Here is a 17,922-nt window from a genome sequence, read left to right on the forward strand (position 1 = left end):
TGTGTTCTTTTAGCAGCCTGGCACTTCTTGCAGCAATCGCACCTCTTGTTACAAGAAATAGCTACATTTTTCCTTCCTGCATCTATAATTTTTCTTTAAAATTAGCATTTTGTTATACAAGGGGTCATTCACAGGCAGCCCAGAAAAAACCTCCTGCTACTCAACAGCTCCTGTGGATTTGAGCTTTTAAGGCTGTTTTCCCTCTACTTTAACCTCAATGAAGTTGTATTTCTCAGAAAGGAGAATGAGTGACAGAACCTAGGAGCCTGGGATGGATTTGGAAAACTGAAACAATCCCAAGATACCCCTCACCTCTCCTCTATCCTCTGTATCTCATTTTAAGACCTATCTTTATTCTAAGTACAGAATGTGGAAAAGAACTGGAAATGCAAATTTTCTTATCCCCAAAGCCTCACCTTGCACCCCAATGGCTTATCCCACTGAGCCCTCACAGTGTTCTAGGAAGTAATTCCTGACCACTTGTTTGACAATTGTGCTAATACAGGTCACAAAACTACAGTGACTTGTTCTGGGTTACAGATAGATAGTGGGCAGGAGGCCTGGGACTCAGGTCTACTCTATGATAGTCACTAAAAATTTCCAGGGTCAGAAAAGAAAAACAATCTCCAGTATGAGAAAGAGGACATGTTTCCTGAACATTCCTCCAGAGCAAAATATCTGTACCTCCTGGTGCATGTGTTTTCCAAAGAACAAGAACCAAAGAGGTGTTTTCTGTGAGGTTTTGTACTGAAGGGATGCAGGAGACCCTGGTAGTGCTTCTCCACATTTTCCCTCAGCTCACTGGTTCATCTGCCGCTGAAGGAGACGATTCTGCTACAGGCTGATGGCTGCCCACACACATCTTTTCACCCCTGCCTGCATCATCATTAGGTGCACACACACCCCTACCCACCGCCTGCCACAGTCACACTTAAACAGTAGGAGATAGAGCCAGGCTCGGTGGTGCACACCTGTAATCCTAGCTGCTTGAGAGATAGAGGCAGGAGGATCATGAGTTCAAAGCCAGTCTCAGCAACTTAGTGAGGCCCTAAGCAACTCAGTGAGACCCTGTCTCTAAATAAAATATTAAAAAGGGCTGGGAGGCTGGGGTTGTGGCTCCGTGGTAGAGCACTTGCTTAGCAGGGTTCGATTCTCAGCACCACATAGAAAAATTAAGATATTGTGTCTATCTACAACTAAAAATATTTTTTTAAAAAAAGGAGGGGGCTGGGGTTGTGGCTCAGAGGTAGAGCACTCGCCTAGCATGCATGAGGCACTGGGTTCAATCCGCAGCACCACATAAAATATAATAAAGATATTGGGTCCGCCTATAATTAAAAAATAAATATTTTTTTTAAAAAGAAGGGGGGTGCTGGGTTGGGGGTGTGTCTCAATGGTTAAGCACCCCTGCACTCAATCCCTGGTACAAAAATAAATAAATAAATGAAACAGTAAGAAAGAGAAATCATGGATAAACGCCCCAGTGGAACAATTCTAAGATAGTTTCTATACAGTTTTTTGGACAGGCTTCAGCAAGACTGAGCCCCAGTTTCTCCCAGCAGTGACCACGCTGTCTCACTTCCTTACCTCTTCAGTCAAGCTCTCTGGGGTCTTTCCCAGATAGACCACCTGCATCCTGGTCTTTGTCTTGAGGTCTATTTTGCATAGGTTTTACAGGGTACACAAGTCAAGACAGGGACCCAAAATACAAACCACGATTTTTGTTTAAGGATTGAAATTTCTTTTTTCCTTCCAATTCCAAGCTCCAGAAACTTACATAAGAAACACAATCTGGCAGATAAAAATCCTCTGCTCACTCCTCTGCAAGTCCTTCCCTGGGCATAGCACCCAGAACTTCCCCAATCATCTGGAGCCCGTCTGCTGCCAGCCGTCTCCAGGGAAGTCGGAGAAACTGGTAAACAATCTCCTTCCTTCACTCATCCTCCCAGGTGCTAGGAAAATATATGCACAGATCTCTCGTTTCCAAACTGCCAGTTTTTAGCATTTTGTAGCACATGCTGCAGGTTCAGGCTATTCCTTAAGGAACAGATGTTGTGAAAATCTAAATAGAACTTTCACTTTTATGGTAAAATTCCCACTGTCCAAATACAACTGCTCTTCAGAGTGAAATGTTCTTCTCCTTTTTTTTCTCTGGCTGCCATCCCTGCCAACAAGACTTTTGGGCACTTCTCAGCATCATGCCTTTGCAAAGTAGCCCCAAACTTGCTTTTTCCTAATCTCTGGACTTCTAGAGAGCCCTCAGGGCCGTACTGTCCACCTCCCTGGTGATATCTGGGAACTGCCTTTCCACCCTAGGATATTTCAGGTGTATCCAAAAGAAGCTGAGTACAGATTGGATGGCCAATAAGTAACATGGCTACTAGGAAGAAGAAATAATCTTTATGTACCAAAAGTGGTACATAAGATTTTGGTGGTGACATCCTGGCTCCCTTCTCCCTTCACACACATACCCCATCTCCATGTCTGGAGTCCTACTTTTGAAACTTGCTCCTAACTTGATTTTTCTACTTTCGCCAGGTTGAGTTGGAATAGCAAGACATAGGTCTAGCATGATTAGGCCTTGGAGGCTCATGCTCTTAAAGTCTGGATTCCTCCACTTCATCTGATTCAACATTCCCTTTTAACAACAGATCTGTCATTCTCTCCCTTTACTGGCCTGAAATAACATTTTTAACTATTATGATTAACCTACTGATATACATTTTCTTTATGACCAAACTGGAACCTGCTTCCTCTGAGCCCTTTCTCAATGAGGTCTCAGCTCTGGCTTATAAAGAGTTAAGCAGACAGTAGCCTCATTTCAAACAGCTCAAGGCCACATCCTTGGGATGACCCTTAAAATGTCTGCCTGCTAAAACCTATAGCTGAAAAAAAAACTGACTGTTTTATCCAGCATCTGGAGATAGTGCTGGTGTCTCCCAGCCTCTGTGGGAGAGTAGGAACCCCTTCGATAAAAACCAGTTAATGAACCCACATGAGTTTCCAACACCAACACTCTGCTTCCCACTTTTTATAATTTTTCATTTCTCCTGAGCACCCTCTCCTTTTCTTCATATTCCCTTATTTCCTTTTAAACACCTGATCTCCTCTGTACAAATTGAAGTTGCGTTTAGTTCATGTTGAATGCTTTTCCCTATTGCAATTACTGATTGAAATTTGTCCTTACCACTTTAACTAGTGCCCATCTTTGTTTATCTTAGACACTACATATATAATACTTCTAAAAATCATAAAGATGGGTGCAGTGGTACACACTATAATCCCAACCACTTGGGCCACTGAGGTGGGAGGAGCACAAGTTCAAGGCCAGCTGGGCAACTCAATGAGAACTTGACTCAGAATAAAATTTTAAAAGGGCTGGGAATGTTGCTCATATGTAGAGCTCTTGCCTAGCATGTGTAAGGCCCGAGATTCAATCCCCAGTATCACAAAACTTTAAAAAATCAATATAATGCTGCAAATATAATATAAATATAGAACATATTCTATAATAAATATAAAAAGAATTTTACAATAAACAATGTGTCTCTCAATATATAATTTTACAGACACAGCTAAACTAGAGGACACAGAAAATGGTCAGATATATGCTCCTTCTTAAAATGTGTAAGTATGGATTTGAAACAAACAATAAAATTTGCCCCTGAGTTAAACAGAATTTTTATTTACATTGGATAATTTGAAATACAAGCAAATTAATATAAACACAGGATTCATGAATGGGACAACTAGATAGACACCTAGTACAGGTGTGTCACCTAGGGAACTCAAACACCACAAGCCACATGGGAACATATAACATGATCTTTTCAAAATAGCAGCCATCTCCTGTGAAAATTTCTACCAACACAACATGCAATCTTCATTTGACTTAACAGTCCTCACATCCTTAGGAAATTATAATAAAACTGAGCAAAACTACTTTGGTTTTTGTAAGTTTCATGAAGTAAGCTTCCAGGCTTGGCTAAGTGTGCAGATGGGCTTCTCACCTAAGTAGATGTCCAATGGGGTTGTTCAATACCACAGGCTCACTTGTCCATCCAGGACGTCGCCCAGTCTCCTCCCACCAAATGCCTGTAGCCATTCTCTATTTTTATGTTCATCAAAAAAAAAAAAAAATCTCTATAGATTTCCAAAAGATCACCTAGAGGGCAGTACCAGCCACTCTGAGAAGCATTGCTGATCCCCTGCTCCTGCACACATAAGCTACAGTTTAAACAGAACCCAGCTTCCAAGGTCAAATTCCAGCCACTCAGCAGGCTGATCTCCACCAACTCCAAGCTAATGCTCTCAGGTACTGGGCTTTGCTGAGGAGCTGAAGCTGAAGCATTAATAAACAAGAAAATGTTAAGATGCTTCCTTGACTGTCGCATCGACTGCCATAGAGGGTAATCACCATTTTAAATGTATATACCAATTAGAAGTTCCACGTCTAGGAATTCATCTCAGAGATAGATTTACACATGTGTAGAATGGTGTCTGTTCCAGGAAGCATCAATTATATGTAGAAAATATTGAAAACTACATAAATTTCTATGTGTCGGGCACTGGCCAGATGAATTAAGGCACATCCATATGATGGATTATTCTCGTTATTGAGTTAGAATTATACTAACCATATAAAGTGACATATTTTGCTCAGTTTTGACATAACTTACCAAGAATATGAGGGATATTAAGTCAAGTGAAGATTAAATGTTTTCTACTTTGCTTTATGTTTTTTATGCTTCTGCTTGGAGTCCACACACGCGCGCGCGCGCGCGTGTGTGTGTGTGTGTGTGTGTGTGTGTGAGAGAGAGAGAGAGAGAGAGAGAGAGAATGCACATTGACATATATTTGATGTCTTCTATGTGCATAGACTCTCTTTGGAAGTATTTACTAAAATCTCCTGCCTCTGGGAGGTGGAGGGCGGAGGTGGGTGGTGGAATTTCTTTACATTCCTTTTTGTAGTTTAAGTTTTGAAATATGTGCAATTAATACCTATTCAAACCAGTTTGTTTTAATTTTTAAAAACTTTAAATCCTTCTCCAGTAAGATTGTCCTGAGGAGCTGTGTCCAGATTCCTAAATTGGACTCAGGACATCAGGTGGGGCCGGGGGGGAGTGGCTCCCATTTGGCTACCTGGCAGGTTGGTGAGGTGGGAGATGTCTCTGCTGGCGACTGGGATCATTTCAGGGGAACAGACTTACCCCCAGCTTCAGAGGGAAGGGGATCCATAGGACCACCCCTCAAATAATCAGTCTTATCATTTGTTGATTTTTCCTGAGTGAAGCCATAGAGGCTTCTTCTAAACCTTCCGTAAAGGAAAGAGAGCTGAAGGGCAGACCTGAGGACACTGGCAGCCGGTTTCCCTGGCAACTACCATTCCTCTTGTTTTTTTTTTTTTTTTTTCAGTATTAGTTTGAAAAGCAAAAGGAAAGCTCGTTCTGCATGGAGATCAGCCAGCTGGGAGCTGACCTCTCCTCACTCCTGTCATCCATTCTTGAGGTGGTGACCTCCCATTGATTTCTGGTGGCTCTTAACATCCCTGACTAAAAGAAATGGCCCTAAAAACAATTCCTGTGATGATTTTGGAGTGAACAAATGGCTTTTCATTCACCACTCTAGGCCTTGTAAATCCAGTCAACTAAACGAAAACTTTAGCTGGTAGTGTTTATTGGTCACTTGGTATGTGTCCGGTACAATCCTTGCACTAGTGAATAAGTCATAATTTCTGTCCTTTGGCATACGGGCAGATGGTATCCATATAGATGAAGAGCTCATTCAACACTTTTATTGAGCAACTTCTATGCACCAAGCACTGTTGTAGGAAATGAGGTCAAAACGCGGTGAGTTCTAACGTTGGGCGTATGTAAGTGCTGAGGGAGTACAACTGCTCTGTCGCTGCTCCACTCATACCTACTCAGGTCTTGCCATTGTTCAGCCTTCGGGCATGGCTTCAGGTACCAGCATCTGTGGCTCTTCCTTGGAGGACTTCCCCTGGGCCAGAATCCTTCTTGGCCCACACACCCAGCTAGTCAGAAATGCTAGAGAATGAATGTCCCCAGGAACTGCCCTTGGCCAGTGACTGACAGGAGCTGATAGACACATATTCCAGCTCCCTGTGCCCCTCAGTGACAACAAGCAAGTGTTCTACACTGGGCCCTGGAGCACCCCAGGAGGATTAACCACTTAACCTTTACACCGTTTTCATTTCTCTTCTCAAGCACAATCTCTTCACTCCACTAGGTGGTGTTGAATGAGAGGGCCTTCAAGGTCCTTCCTGGATTTAGGATCCCCTTATTCCTCCACCATCTTTACAAAAATGCCGTTGGAAAAAATGTAAACTCTTTTTCCGTGCACTGGGGTTTTCCACTCTGTTGTGGACTAAATGTTTTTGTACCCTCGGAATTCAGAGTTTGAGGTCCTACCCCACAGTATGCTAGTATGAGGGGTGGGGGCTTTGGGAGGTGATTTCGCTTAGCTGAGGTCACTGGGCATATGTGTGGGAGGGGGTTCTCATGATGGGATTAGAGCCCTTATATTTAGAAACCAGAGACCTTTCTCTCCAGCTTGCTGTTGCCCTCCACCCATCCCCCTCCCTCCTATGTGAGGACAGAGTAAGAAAATAGTCATTGGCAAACCAGGGAAAAAAGTCCTCACCAGAACTCAACCATGCTGTCACCCTAATCTTGGACTTTCCAGCCTCCAGAGCTTATGAACAATAAATGTATTTGTTTAAGCCACCCATCTTGTGGTGCTTTGTGACAATCTACACCAAGATGTGGTCACTGTTGAGTGCTAACCTTGTCCCTGTAGATATTTCCACCGTGGCCGCCTGCTTCTCTCTTCTCTGCCTGATGGTTTTCTGTGGCATTGCATTGGCAGGGAGGCCCATCTGGAAGTGAAGGGGGCGTAACACCCCTTGGGGCAGCCTTATCCAATGGGAATGGGAGTCACTGGGTAGATGTTGGGCTCTCTTCCTGGCCTCCGCTTAGCTGGATGAGGAGTATCAGAAGAGACCCTGGAGGGATCAGCTTTAGCAGTAACTCACCCTTACACTTCAGCGTCTTCCCTCTTCCTCCTCCGACACCCCTGCTTCCGTGGGATCACTCCCAAACCCACCATGTAACCAGACACTTGCATCCAGCTCTGCAATCCAAACTAAGACAAGTGTCCTAAGGAAATGATTTTTTTTTTCAGTCAAACCATTTCGGATAAAGGCCAATGACGTTGGCTATGTGGGCCTTTAGATGTTTCAGAACAAATGTGAGATTTCTAATACATGTTCAGGAGAAGAAAAGACCCCAAATAGAAGCCTTCAAACCAATTCATTTCTGATTAGAGCAAGCGGCCTCCTGACCTCTGTTAAATGAGGACGGCTTGTAACAGGTTTAAGTTCTATGAATATTAAATTAGAAGGTTCCTGCATGCCCCTGGAATTCCACCAATTTTTCTTTGATATAAAAAGGATATATATCTTTGAGACAATCCCATAACTGGAAAATCTTACACTGAAAATATGATATATCTCTCAAGGACTGCATTTATGCACTTTGATGTATCACACATAGATGGGATATAGTTTCTCATTTTTCTGAGTGTACATGTTGCAGAATCATATTGGTCATGTGGTCACACATATCCATACAGTAATAATGTCTATTTCATACTGCTATCTTTCCTATCCCCACATCCCCTTCTCTCCCCTCCCATCACTTCCCTCTACCTAATCTAAGGTAACATTATTCTTCCCTACTGCCCCCCATCTTATTATGAATTAGCATCCACTTATTAAAGAAAACATTCGGCCTTTGGTTTTGTGGGATTGTCTTATTTTGCTTAGCATGATATTCTACAACTCCAACCATTTACTGGCAAATGCCATAATTTCACTCTTCTTTAAAGCTGAGTAATAGTCTACTGAGTATACATACCACATTTTCTTTATCCATTCATCTGTTGAGAGACACTTGGGTTGGTTCCATAGTCTAGCTATTGTGAATTGAGCTGCTACCACATTGATGTGGCTGTGTCACTATAGTATGCTGATTTTAAGTCATTTGGGTATAGACCAAGGAGTGGAATAGCTGGGTCAAATGGTGGTTCCATTCCTAGTTTTCTGAGGTATATCCATACTGCTTTCCAGAGTGGTTGCACCAATTTGCAGTCCCACCAGCAACGTATGAGTAGCATCCCTCTTCTTTACTAGGACGGAGAAGTAAAAGCCATTTCTCCTTAGTATACATAGTAAGTCCACAAACCAAAGAGCCTAATAGAGGGTCTTCAACCAGAGGTTGGCATATGTTCAAGTGAAGGGGCTGCCCAGCCCTCCACACGTCCTGTCCTGCTTCCCTGTGAACCCATCCATGACCCTCCCACGTCAGTGTACTTTTCCCACTCTAAGAGAAGCACCATGAGCACAAGGATTTTGTGTGCTGTTGTTCACTGTTGTCCCCCTACAGTTCCAGAAAGACAGTTGGCATCTTCAGTAGGATTATATTGAAATCAGACAGACTTGGGGGCCTGCGGTTTATTCGGAAGATGATGATCTAAGAAAGCAAAAGTAAAGAAATGAGAAGTGTAAGACAAAGAAAGGAAAATCCAATTAAAGAGATGTTATCAAGGTCACTGCTACAGGCAAAGGAACTTTGGAAAGTTCCCAAGAGCTTCTGGAATGGGCCACACAGAGGAGGAGAAACTGCTTCCATCCCACAGACACTGAAGGTGAGTTCACACCCTTACTTCCAGGCTGAACCCAGCTGGGCAGAGCCTTGAGCCAGGGAAGTAGAGTGGGGTGCTTTGAAAGCTTGAGGAGGGAATAAGGTTTGGGTATTTTGAACTCCCCAGCTCAGCAGCAGCTGGAGCCAGAGGGGGGTCTCTGAGCGGTGGTAAAGGGCACCAAAAGCATCTCCCTCAGGAAGCATTAAGCAAATGGATTCTCCTCAATGCAGGCACGCATAGGTATTCCAGGAAAAAGTCAGGCCCCGGGCCCATTTTGCCAGAAAACAAAGGTCAGAATTATTAGTACCCTCTGATCCATTAAGAAGGAAAAATCATTACTATGGCCCAAAAGTTCAGATTTCTTTGGACTTTTTATTCTCTTGGCATATCTTCCATAACAAGTTCTGGCTCAGAATTCCCATCCCTGGAAGGAAGTGGCTACAACTTTATTGTAAATGAAAGACCTGTTGCCCCAGCCCTCCTTCGAGCCTCTGAAAGTCCTTGTCCCCTTTGACTTTTCTTTGCAGCATTTCCACTCTGGGCTCTTGACCACCCCTCAGGTTCTGTGCCAGCTCCCTTTCTTCCACTCATTTCTTCTTGCTGTCACTCCTCAGGGTCTGTCTAGAGGCATCCACCCGCCCCACTACTGTCCTGCTATCTGCCTTTCTAGATTCTACCTACACTTCCCAGATGGGCAGCTGTCACCCACATGTCACACTCTAGATCCATACTTCCAGTGCCCCTTCTGCCCTGAGCTCAGGACTCAGGTTCCCAAACTCCTCTAGGATGGTCCATGCACAAACAATAAACTCAATCTCATGCTGATCTCATTACCCACCCCAGCCCCACACTCCCAATCTGTTCTTCCTCCTGAATTCCTGTCTTGGGTAACACTCCACCATCCACTCTTGTCTCCCAACCTAGAACTTCAAGAGCAGCCTCAGTCATCAAGTCCCCCCATGCTTCTACTAGTTTCTTGAAACAGCAAGAGGTCATTCCCTGGACAGTTGGAAGGTTTACTTATCTCTACTTTTACTAATTTTACAACTTGCATGATGTTTGTCATGTTTCATAAGAATGAACAGGTTTTGTAATGGTGCATTGTCCTAAATATAAACCTACCTTTTTTCTCCTTGCTCCTCTGACATCCCATGGCCCTCCTAACCAGCTCTGGGTGCCCTTCTGTCTTTGGGACACCTTCCACATCACCATCAGACTCATCTATTGAAAATGCTAACCTCGTTTCTTCACTTAGCTCACCAGAGTATTTCTTCAGGATTATCTCCCACCATCTCCACTCCAGAGTTTCCAGATACATCAGAACCCCCTGCAGAGCCTTTTGTTTACTTATTTCTTGAACTCCCCCATTGTACTGTCTGCTCCCTAGGGCCTGGCAGAAAATAATGTTCAATAAACGGAGGGAGGGAAGGGAGTCAAGTAACTGGCCTAAGGTAAGGAAGTTCCATAGCCAAGTTCTCAGGCAACTTGTTAGAAATGCAGATTCCTGGACCCCACCTCAGACATACAGAATCAGAAACTGAGGGCATTTGAACAGGCCCTATTACAATTCCAGACATGTCTTGACTACTGTCACAAATGAAACTAGTTTCCTCAACCGAACCATATAATTGTTAGCAGCCTCGTGGGAAAACCACTAGACAGGACTTAATCAGCTGTTCCTTTTCAAAAATGGTGCTTCTAGGTTGCAGAAACACAGCTTCCCCTTCGGATTAGAAAGGCGGGCAGCAACCAAGGCGTCCCTCCGCCAAATTCCCCTGCCTGCCGCCACCAGACCCCCACTCCAGGAGCGTTCTCACAGTCCCTCAATCCGGACAGTCCACGCGTGGGTACAGATTCCAATTTTTAAGGAAACGTTTCTAAATCTTTTCTTTGAATTCAAGATGGATAAAAGGAAAGGAGAAGGGAGGGGTTGAGCGACTGGGTTAGGGGATGGCTGGGGATCCCCAGGCTAGATTTGGTGCACGCAGGCGGTGAGGGAAGGGTGCTGACCCTCCGCAGGGCTATGCTCTTTCTTTCCCCCCGAGTTTGCTGTCTGTAAAATGGGCTTAGCAGTGCTTTTTAAGGAACTTAGAGACCTCAAGCATCAGCCCTCGGACTCCAACCTAGATGGCTTCATGTACCGCGCTCTGAGCGGCTTGGGGCAGCCTCGCTACGGAGTCAGAGGAGCAACAGCGCAGGGAAGACGCACTGCAGCCCCGGGTGCCCTTCTTCCCTCCTCTGGGCAAGTGAATGACAAGGGGCTGCGGCAGAGTCCTTATCTCCAAGCCGAGCAGTCAGAATTCTGGAGAGGCGGTGGGAGAGGGGAGTGCGCGAGTACTCGCAGAAGGTGCGAGTAGCCGGAACTTGTGGGGTGCGGTGGGCCGCTAGCTCCCTAAGACACTCACTGGCGCCACTTGGCGACAATGAACAACGGGCGCCGCGGGTGTGTGGTAACTCTGCCCAGGAAGAGATCGAAGACCTTTCTTAAAATGGATCCCCCTGAGCCAAGCCCCGAGGTGTCATTTCCATTTTACAGCTGCATGAAGAAAGGCCCAGGACACCAACAGCCAGCAGTGGCGGGATCCCTTTCCCGGACTTGAAACACTTGCCCTTGGAATCATCAAGGGCTTTTTATTGCGCTGAGAAGCAAGTAAAGATTCTGACTTCCCCCTTCTCCCTGGAGAGAGCCCTTACAAGTCCGGAGACCAGGGCCTCAGGTGATCCAAGAGGGGGGGCCCAGAGGGGGCCCACCCCACCCACCCCCACACACGTCCCCTTTCAGAATTTCACTTAGCTGTCAGACTGGCCTAGGGTTCCTCCAGTTTCCTTGGAGGCCCAACTGGTTCCCAAAGTGAATTAAACTCAGGCAGTTTATCCCACCCAGAGGCTAAAGACTCCTGGGTTTCCCACCCTGGAAAGCGCACTGCACTGGAATGGGTCAAGGAGAGGCAGGGGACAGAGCGAGGGAGGAAGTGCATTGGGCCCCCAGGAGAACCCGCACCCGGATCCCCGCCTAGGAGGGGCTAGCCCCCTTTTCTTGAGCCGTTTCCCCTCTTTTTCTAGAAGCCACTTCAATCGGTTGTCGACCCAGTGGCCGTCCTCTGAGCACGTGTTGCTGCGGGTCTGCGTCAGCGTTGGGTAAATAGATGACTGTCCTATAGCGCCGGGCGGGGCTATTTAAGAGGCAGCCACTCGCCCGCCTACCCTGAACTTGGCTCGGCTGTCGCAGCTCCGCTGGAAACGCTAAACCAGCTGCTTTCTAATCCAAAGGTATGTAGGTCCCCTTCACTCGCCCACGCGGATACAAGTGTCCTGTGTCTTTGAAGAATGCTGTCTTCAGTTTTGTACCCCTTTATATTTTTTTCTGTTTTCTGTGTCTCCCCCCCCCCCCCGCATAGCTGAAAAGACATTCTTTAAACTCAGAAATAAGGGTGCTGGATTTAAAAATGAGGGCTGGTTGGGTAGCTGCCTTAGAGACTTTCACAAGTCTATGTGGGTCTTTTTTGCACAAAACTTTGAAATAGCCATTTGCTAGGAGTCTCAGGCAAATTGGGATTTGCTAGCAGTTAAACAGAGGGGCGGAGAACTTTGCAATCTTTTCAGATAAAATACCAAAAAGTTTTAATATTTAAATCCATTTTCTAAATATTGCAGAAAATCCAGAGCTTTAAGAATAGAAATATGTGGATTTTCTGTCTAATCACAGTTCTAAAATGCAGTCAATCGGTGCTTTGGCAATGGCTGAGAACTAAACGCATATTTCTGATTTTTTTAAAACCCTACCTATGTTTTGCGTAGTGATTTATTACTAATTCCCACATACACCTTGAGGAAACTTTATACATTTTTTAAAATTATGGCATCCATAATTTTAATTCGCCATTTACTTCCGTACTGAAAGCTTCTTTTCTAATCTGGAAAAGTCTGGCCTTCCTTCAAGGGTGTCATTTCTCTCTGCTGAGATCCTGTATTTTTCACACTATCTTTAATAGAGTGCTTTTCCAGCTAGAACAAAGACGCTCTACAAAAGCTTTCTCAAACTTAAGGCGAACAGGAGACATTCTTTCTGCTAAAAAGGGCGAAACACCAGTTCTCTCACCGACCCTGGCACTTGCGTGCGGATTACCCTAGAGACAAGCCAAGCGCGCTTAGGCGCGCGCGCGCGCGGCTGTGTGTCACTCAGCTGGGGTCTGCGCTGGGTAAGCCCTAGCGCTGGCTCCAACCTAGCGGGTCTGGTGCGCCGGCGCTGGAGTGAGCCCGCTTCCAGGTGCCCGACTCTCGGCAGGCACTGACGGATGCCCAGCATTTTTTTTTTTTTTTTACGCCCCCTCGCCTTTGCTCTCCACAGCCATGAACCGTGGCGTTTGCCTGTGCGTGCTGATGGCGGTACTTGCTGCGGGCGCCCTGACGCAGCCGGTGCCCCCAGCTGGTGCCGCAGGCTCCGGGGTGCAGAGGGCAGAAGAGGCGGCCCGAAGGCAGCTGAAGGCGGTGCAGAGGACAGACGGGGAGCCGAGAGCGCACCTGGGCGCACTGCTGGCCCGATATATCCAGCAGGCTCGGAAAGGTAAGGATGCTGCCTTCTTGTCCCTCACTTCTGTCCCTGTTCTGGACTGTCAATCCTGGCCTTCTCCTCTAGAGCCCACCAGATGAAGGTATCCCTTTTGGGAAAAAACACAGACTAATGGGATTTCCACCTTCCTTTCCAGAGTTCCACCGCACCTGAGAGTACATTTTTGAAGTCCTCTATAAGCAAATCAAAATGAGGTGTAGAGAACTTAATTTATTAGTAAGGAAAATGTTCTTAAAAATCTTTCTCTAAGCTAATTTTTGGCACAGTGTTGCTGATTAAGCTCAACACCATTTTATGAAAATGCTTTTTTTTAAAGATAATTACTAAATCCTGGAAAGGGGTTCCAAATACACTAAACAACTTCTTCTATTAATGCAGCTGAACCAGGAGCCACACAGATGCAGACATTTGGAAACTCTCTAGCAGGAAGTGATGGATGCTGAAAATACTTGAGATCTGACAAAAACAAGTGAGAATAGGTCAGTTTTCACTAAAGTATGTAACGGAAGGAAAGAACCAGGAGCATTTTTGAGTTTTCCTTGACAGTAAGTGAATTGAAATAATTACACATGAGATGATTTAAAAAAAAAAAACTATTGGAGAGATGTTCCCGTAAGTCAGTTTTCTCAGCATTCCTTTTTCCAGGAATAAGGTGATTTAGCAGCTCCCTGGCTTAGTGCCCTTTTCCAGGGCCTGACTTTCTCATCTGCAAATAGGAGGCCAGAGCTCCCTGGAGCCCCCGTTGGCTCTTTGTGTGATTCAGAGGGAGGAATCATGATTTTTTTTTTTCCCCCAGCTTTATCCACAATGACAGTGATGATGGACACTGGCTAAGGGGCAGTGTGCTAAACTAGATCAATAACTGAATTAAAAACATCCAGCAAACTCTGCCAGGATGGCTGAAGGAAGTGACTCCTTTTCCATGAGGTTTTACTTAATTGGATTTGAACTTTAACTCATGGCTTGAGTAAAGAGGAAGAAAATGGAGGGCTTGGCTTTCTAGAGTCTTCTGTGGTTTTACATGAAGATGAAATTAGAAACTTTTTGACAAGGGCCTTCAGAGGGAAAAGGACAGATGATTTGTAGAATTGCTCAAACTACACCTTTTGTGTTCTTTCCTGAGAATTAAACTGAAAGAATGGAAATACTAGTCAGATGACAGAAAGTCTGACAGTTTGGAGAATTCCTTCTGTTTGCCTATCTGAAAGTAATTTAGAATCTGCTCACAGATGTGGTTTGAATTTCAGCCAGACAGTCTGAGTTATCCTAGGCTATTCATTGAAATGTAGATCTCTCTCCAGCTTTAGGAAAGACCCAAGAAACCCAGTTCTAGGGGTGGGGTGAGCCACTTGCCAAATTATTTCCTAGAACCAATACCCTACCAGTGGCTCTTACAGCCTAAATCTTAGATGGGAAGTTCTTCCAATCTCCTCTTTCAACACCCTCCTGTCTTTGCCTTCAGGCTGTTGCCAAAGGAACCCTGGTGGGAAGAGCAATCACTTGGAGTATAAGCTGCCAACACCCAGGATCAGCAGAACTAGAAAACAATCATGCTCTTTGACTGACAAATAAGATGTAGGAATAAATGTCCTTGAATATTTTATATATTTTGAGATCATATTCGATTTGACTTAACACTAGAATACATCAAAGGTTCTAAACGACAAAATGTGTTCTTTAAGCAGAGTGTAAGAGTTTATTATTAGGAACTCTCTACAGGATTCTTAATGGTTTGGGGAGAAGCAGTTCTAGTAGAGAGTGACTGGGGAGGCATCTAGTGGCATAGTGCATCTAATGGCATTCAGTACACACTTATCCATGACCAGCAAAGCCCCAGTGTTGCAGCTGTTGTCTCTCTCAGACCTGAAAACATTTCTCTGCACAGTAAGTATTATCATGCCCATTTTGCCCATATGGAAGCCATGGCTCTAGAAGGTTGAATAACAGTTTCTGCACATCTAAGCGGCAATAAGACTGAGGTTCTCTAAGCCCTGACTTCCCTAGAGTGTCTGGAAGCCATTTGGCTTCCCAGCTGTATTATCTGTTCAGGATGTTAAAGTTTAAAGAAGTCAGACCCTTCACTTTGACTCTATAAATCAGTTGTAAGTCCCTACTCTGTGTAGCTGGTGAATGAAGACTAGGGTAAGTACACCCAGGTGAAGACAGAGCTCTGTAGAATGACAGCTGTACACAGTGCTCACCCCAGCAGCCCTGATTGCTTGCTCATATTGAAGCTATCACTTTGCTTCCACTAGATGGAAATTTGGTGAGCTACTTTGAACTTTAGCATTATAGCATTTGTTATAGGATTATATTCGTTATAGGGTTATAGCATTTGTCATCAGAGCAGGCAGGAGGACAGGTCATATTCCATGTTACTGTCCATGGAGAACTGAGTCTGCAGGTCTTGCTGAATTTAAGGACAAATATTTCACCATAAAATGTCCTCAAACAGTTTAACAACAGGGGCCCTTTCCCTTCTGGATAGGCTAGGAATGTCTACAAAAAGGGCTCAAATGTGCTGTGTTGACTTAACTCCCAAACTGGGAAGGGATGGGGGCAGAGAGAGAAAGGATGGGGATGTTGTTATTCTGTGTGGTGTGTCGTTTTTAAATATAGCTGGTTAATTTCATTACCCATTATGACAGGGTAACTGCCTCTGAAGAGTCACTTGTCAGTAAATAGCACATATTTGGGCTCCCTATGCAGGAGCTGGCAAGGAGAGCCTCAGGCAGAGGCTACACACCAACATCTTGAGAGGTGGAGACATGGTGGCCCCCCAACACAGTGGCCACCAATGAGAGGTCCTCTATTTCTCTACTCAGGAGCTGGCCTGGACTTTGCCCATTCATGGCCCTGAAGCGCCGTGTTTAACCCTTCGTTTGCACAGATCACTGTCTGTGATCTCTGAGAGGCACTGTGTCACATGCCTCCCAAGCATCTACTTTGTCTTACTTCTGCCCACTCAATGGGGGTTCTAGGCAAGAATAATCCTGTTCCCAAGGGCATGGCACCCATTCAATTTCAGTTATTGATTTTAGGTCAAAATGTCTGACTTCATTTACCTCTTTTATTCTCGCATCCTTCTTGGACTATTACTGAGATGCCAAGATTTCAATCTGATGGTGTATATTTTTCGGGTTCTCTTTATTTTTAAGAAAGTAGCTTTCAAATTAATAATTTCAAATCATTGTTTGATTATCATTGGGACTTGACCCCATCTTTTAAAGCCATTCCAATATCAAGATATTGTGATTGCACCACCTTAAAGTTCTCTGGACAAGTTGGGTATGGTCAGGGATGTTAAGCAATAAAATTTAGAAATGGGTAAGTACTAGGGAAATTCTTGCTTTCTGCTGAGGGCCATATTCACAAGGAAAATACTGTTAAGGGTAGGGGAGACAAAGAAAAATTGAGGCAATTCCTCAGTTTGTATAGGCAGGACAAAATGAACCCATCTAAATAACCTGTGAACACAAAACACACCCATAACTAGTGAACATCACTTTTATTCATTTATGCAGACATAGGTCTTTCTCCTCTTTCATCTTTGTTTGTAATACCTTTAAGAATATAAATGTATGTATTTCATCTGGCCTTTTCTGTTGTTTGCCTTTACAAATTGAACTGGTTGTATTCTTAGATATAATGCTCTTCTTTTCTTCTTCTCTGTCCCTTGTAGCTCCCTCTGGCCGCATGTCCATCATTAAGAACCTGCAGAACCTGGACCCCAGCCACAGGATAAGTGACCGGGACTACATGGGCTGGATGGATTTTGGCCGACGCAGTGCTGAGGAATATGAGTACCTCTCTTAGAAGACCAGCCTCCATCCACCTGACTCAGAGGAGGCAGAATAAGAAAACAATCATACTCATAACTCATTGTCTCTGAAGTTTGACATTTTAAGTATCTTATTTATTAAGTTCTCAATGTGAAAAATCCTTCTATTAAGATTGTCCTGTGAAGCCACACACCTCAGCAGAATTGTGCAATTGAAGAATATGATGTTTCCTAACTTTGTGACTTCTGGTCCTAACATGTTGCTATGCTATTAAAGTGATTTCATTCTGACCGTTCATTCCTTGAATCTACTGAGGGTCCTCAGACCATGCAAGGAGGGAAGTCTGACCTGCAGTGCCCAGGGAATCCCTGCAGTAGATGGTCCCAGACACAGCTTGGGAAATGAGTACTAGGGCATGGAGCTGACCCCCTGCTGAGGCAAGGTGGCTGGAAGGTGGCCAGCAGAAGTGCCTTCTGTGGTCAGGTCTAGAGCCCATCCCTGAAAACCCTGACTCCTGATCTCTATTGCCAATCCTACTGCCCCCCCCCATAAGTTTTCTTTAGGGTTCTCTCTTTAAATAAGTTATGGATTTTGGCCGGCACAAGTATTTGATCATTCCGTGGCCTGTGGCACAGAGATTATTGTCCTTCCTTTATGGATCAAGAAGCTGGCTCTGAGAGGTGAACATGATCAGTACACCTACCAACTAGAGTCACAGACTTGAGGGATTAATATTCCTCTGTCACTCTTAGCATTTCTCAAACTCTGAAAGTACACAAGATTCACCAGAGGACTCTCGTTAAACTGTATATTCTGATTTAGAAAGCCTGAGCCAGTTCCCGGGAA

General features: G+C 44.7%; 1 protein-coding gene across 2 annotated transcripts; it reads left to right on the forward strand.

Moving 5' to 3' along the window:
- The first annotated feature begins 11,885 nt into the window (after positions 1-11,885).
- On the forward strand, positions 11,886-17,346 carry CCK (cholecystokinin). Of its 2 annotated transcripts, XM_081286466.1 has the most exons (3): positions 11,886-11,994; positions 13,073-13,288; positions 16,977-17,346. In XM_081286466.1, the coding sequence occupies exons 2-3, from the start codon at positions 13,075-13,077 to the stop codon at positions 17,108-17,110; spliced, it is 348 nt and encodes a 115-aa protein (XP_081142592.1). In that variant the 5' UTR covers positions 11,886-11,994; positions 13,073-13,074; the 3' UTR covers positions 17,111-17,346. The 2 variants fall into 2 exon arrangements, with proteins under 2 accessions (XP_081142592.1, XP_081142593.1); XM_081286467.1 differs by lacking the exon at positions 11,886-11,994 and having other exon boundaries at positions 12,943-13,288.
- The last annotated feature ends 576 nt before the right edge of the window (positions 17,347-17,922 follow it).

The sequence above is a fragment of the Spermophilus citellus genome (genome assembly GCF_964194105.1).
Source record: "Spermophilus citellus genome assembly, chromosome: 3".
In the NCBI taxonomy this organism is placed as follows: Eukaryota; Metazoa; Chordata; class Mammalia; order Rodentia; family Sciuridae; genus Spermophilus; species Spermophilus citellus.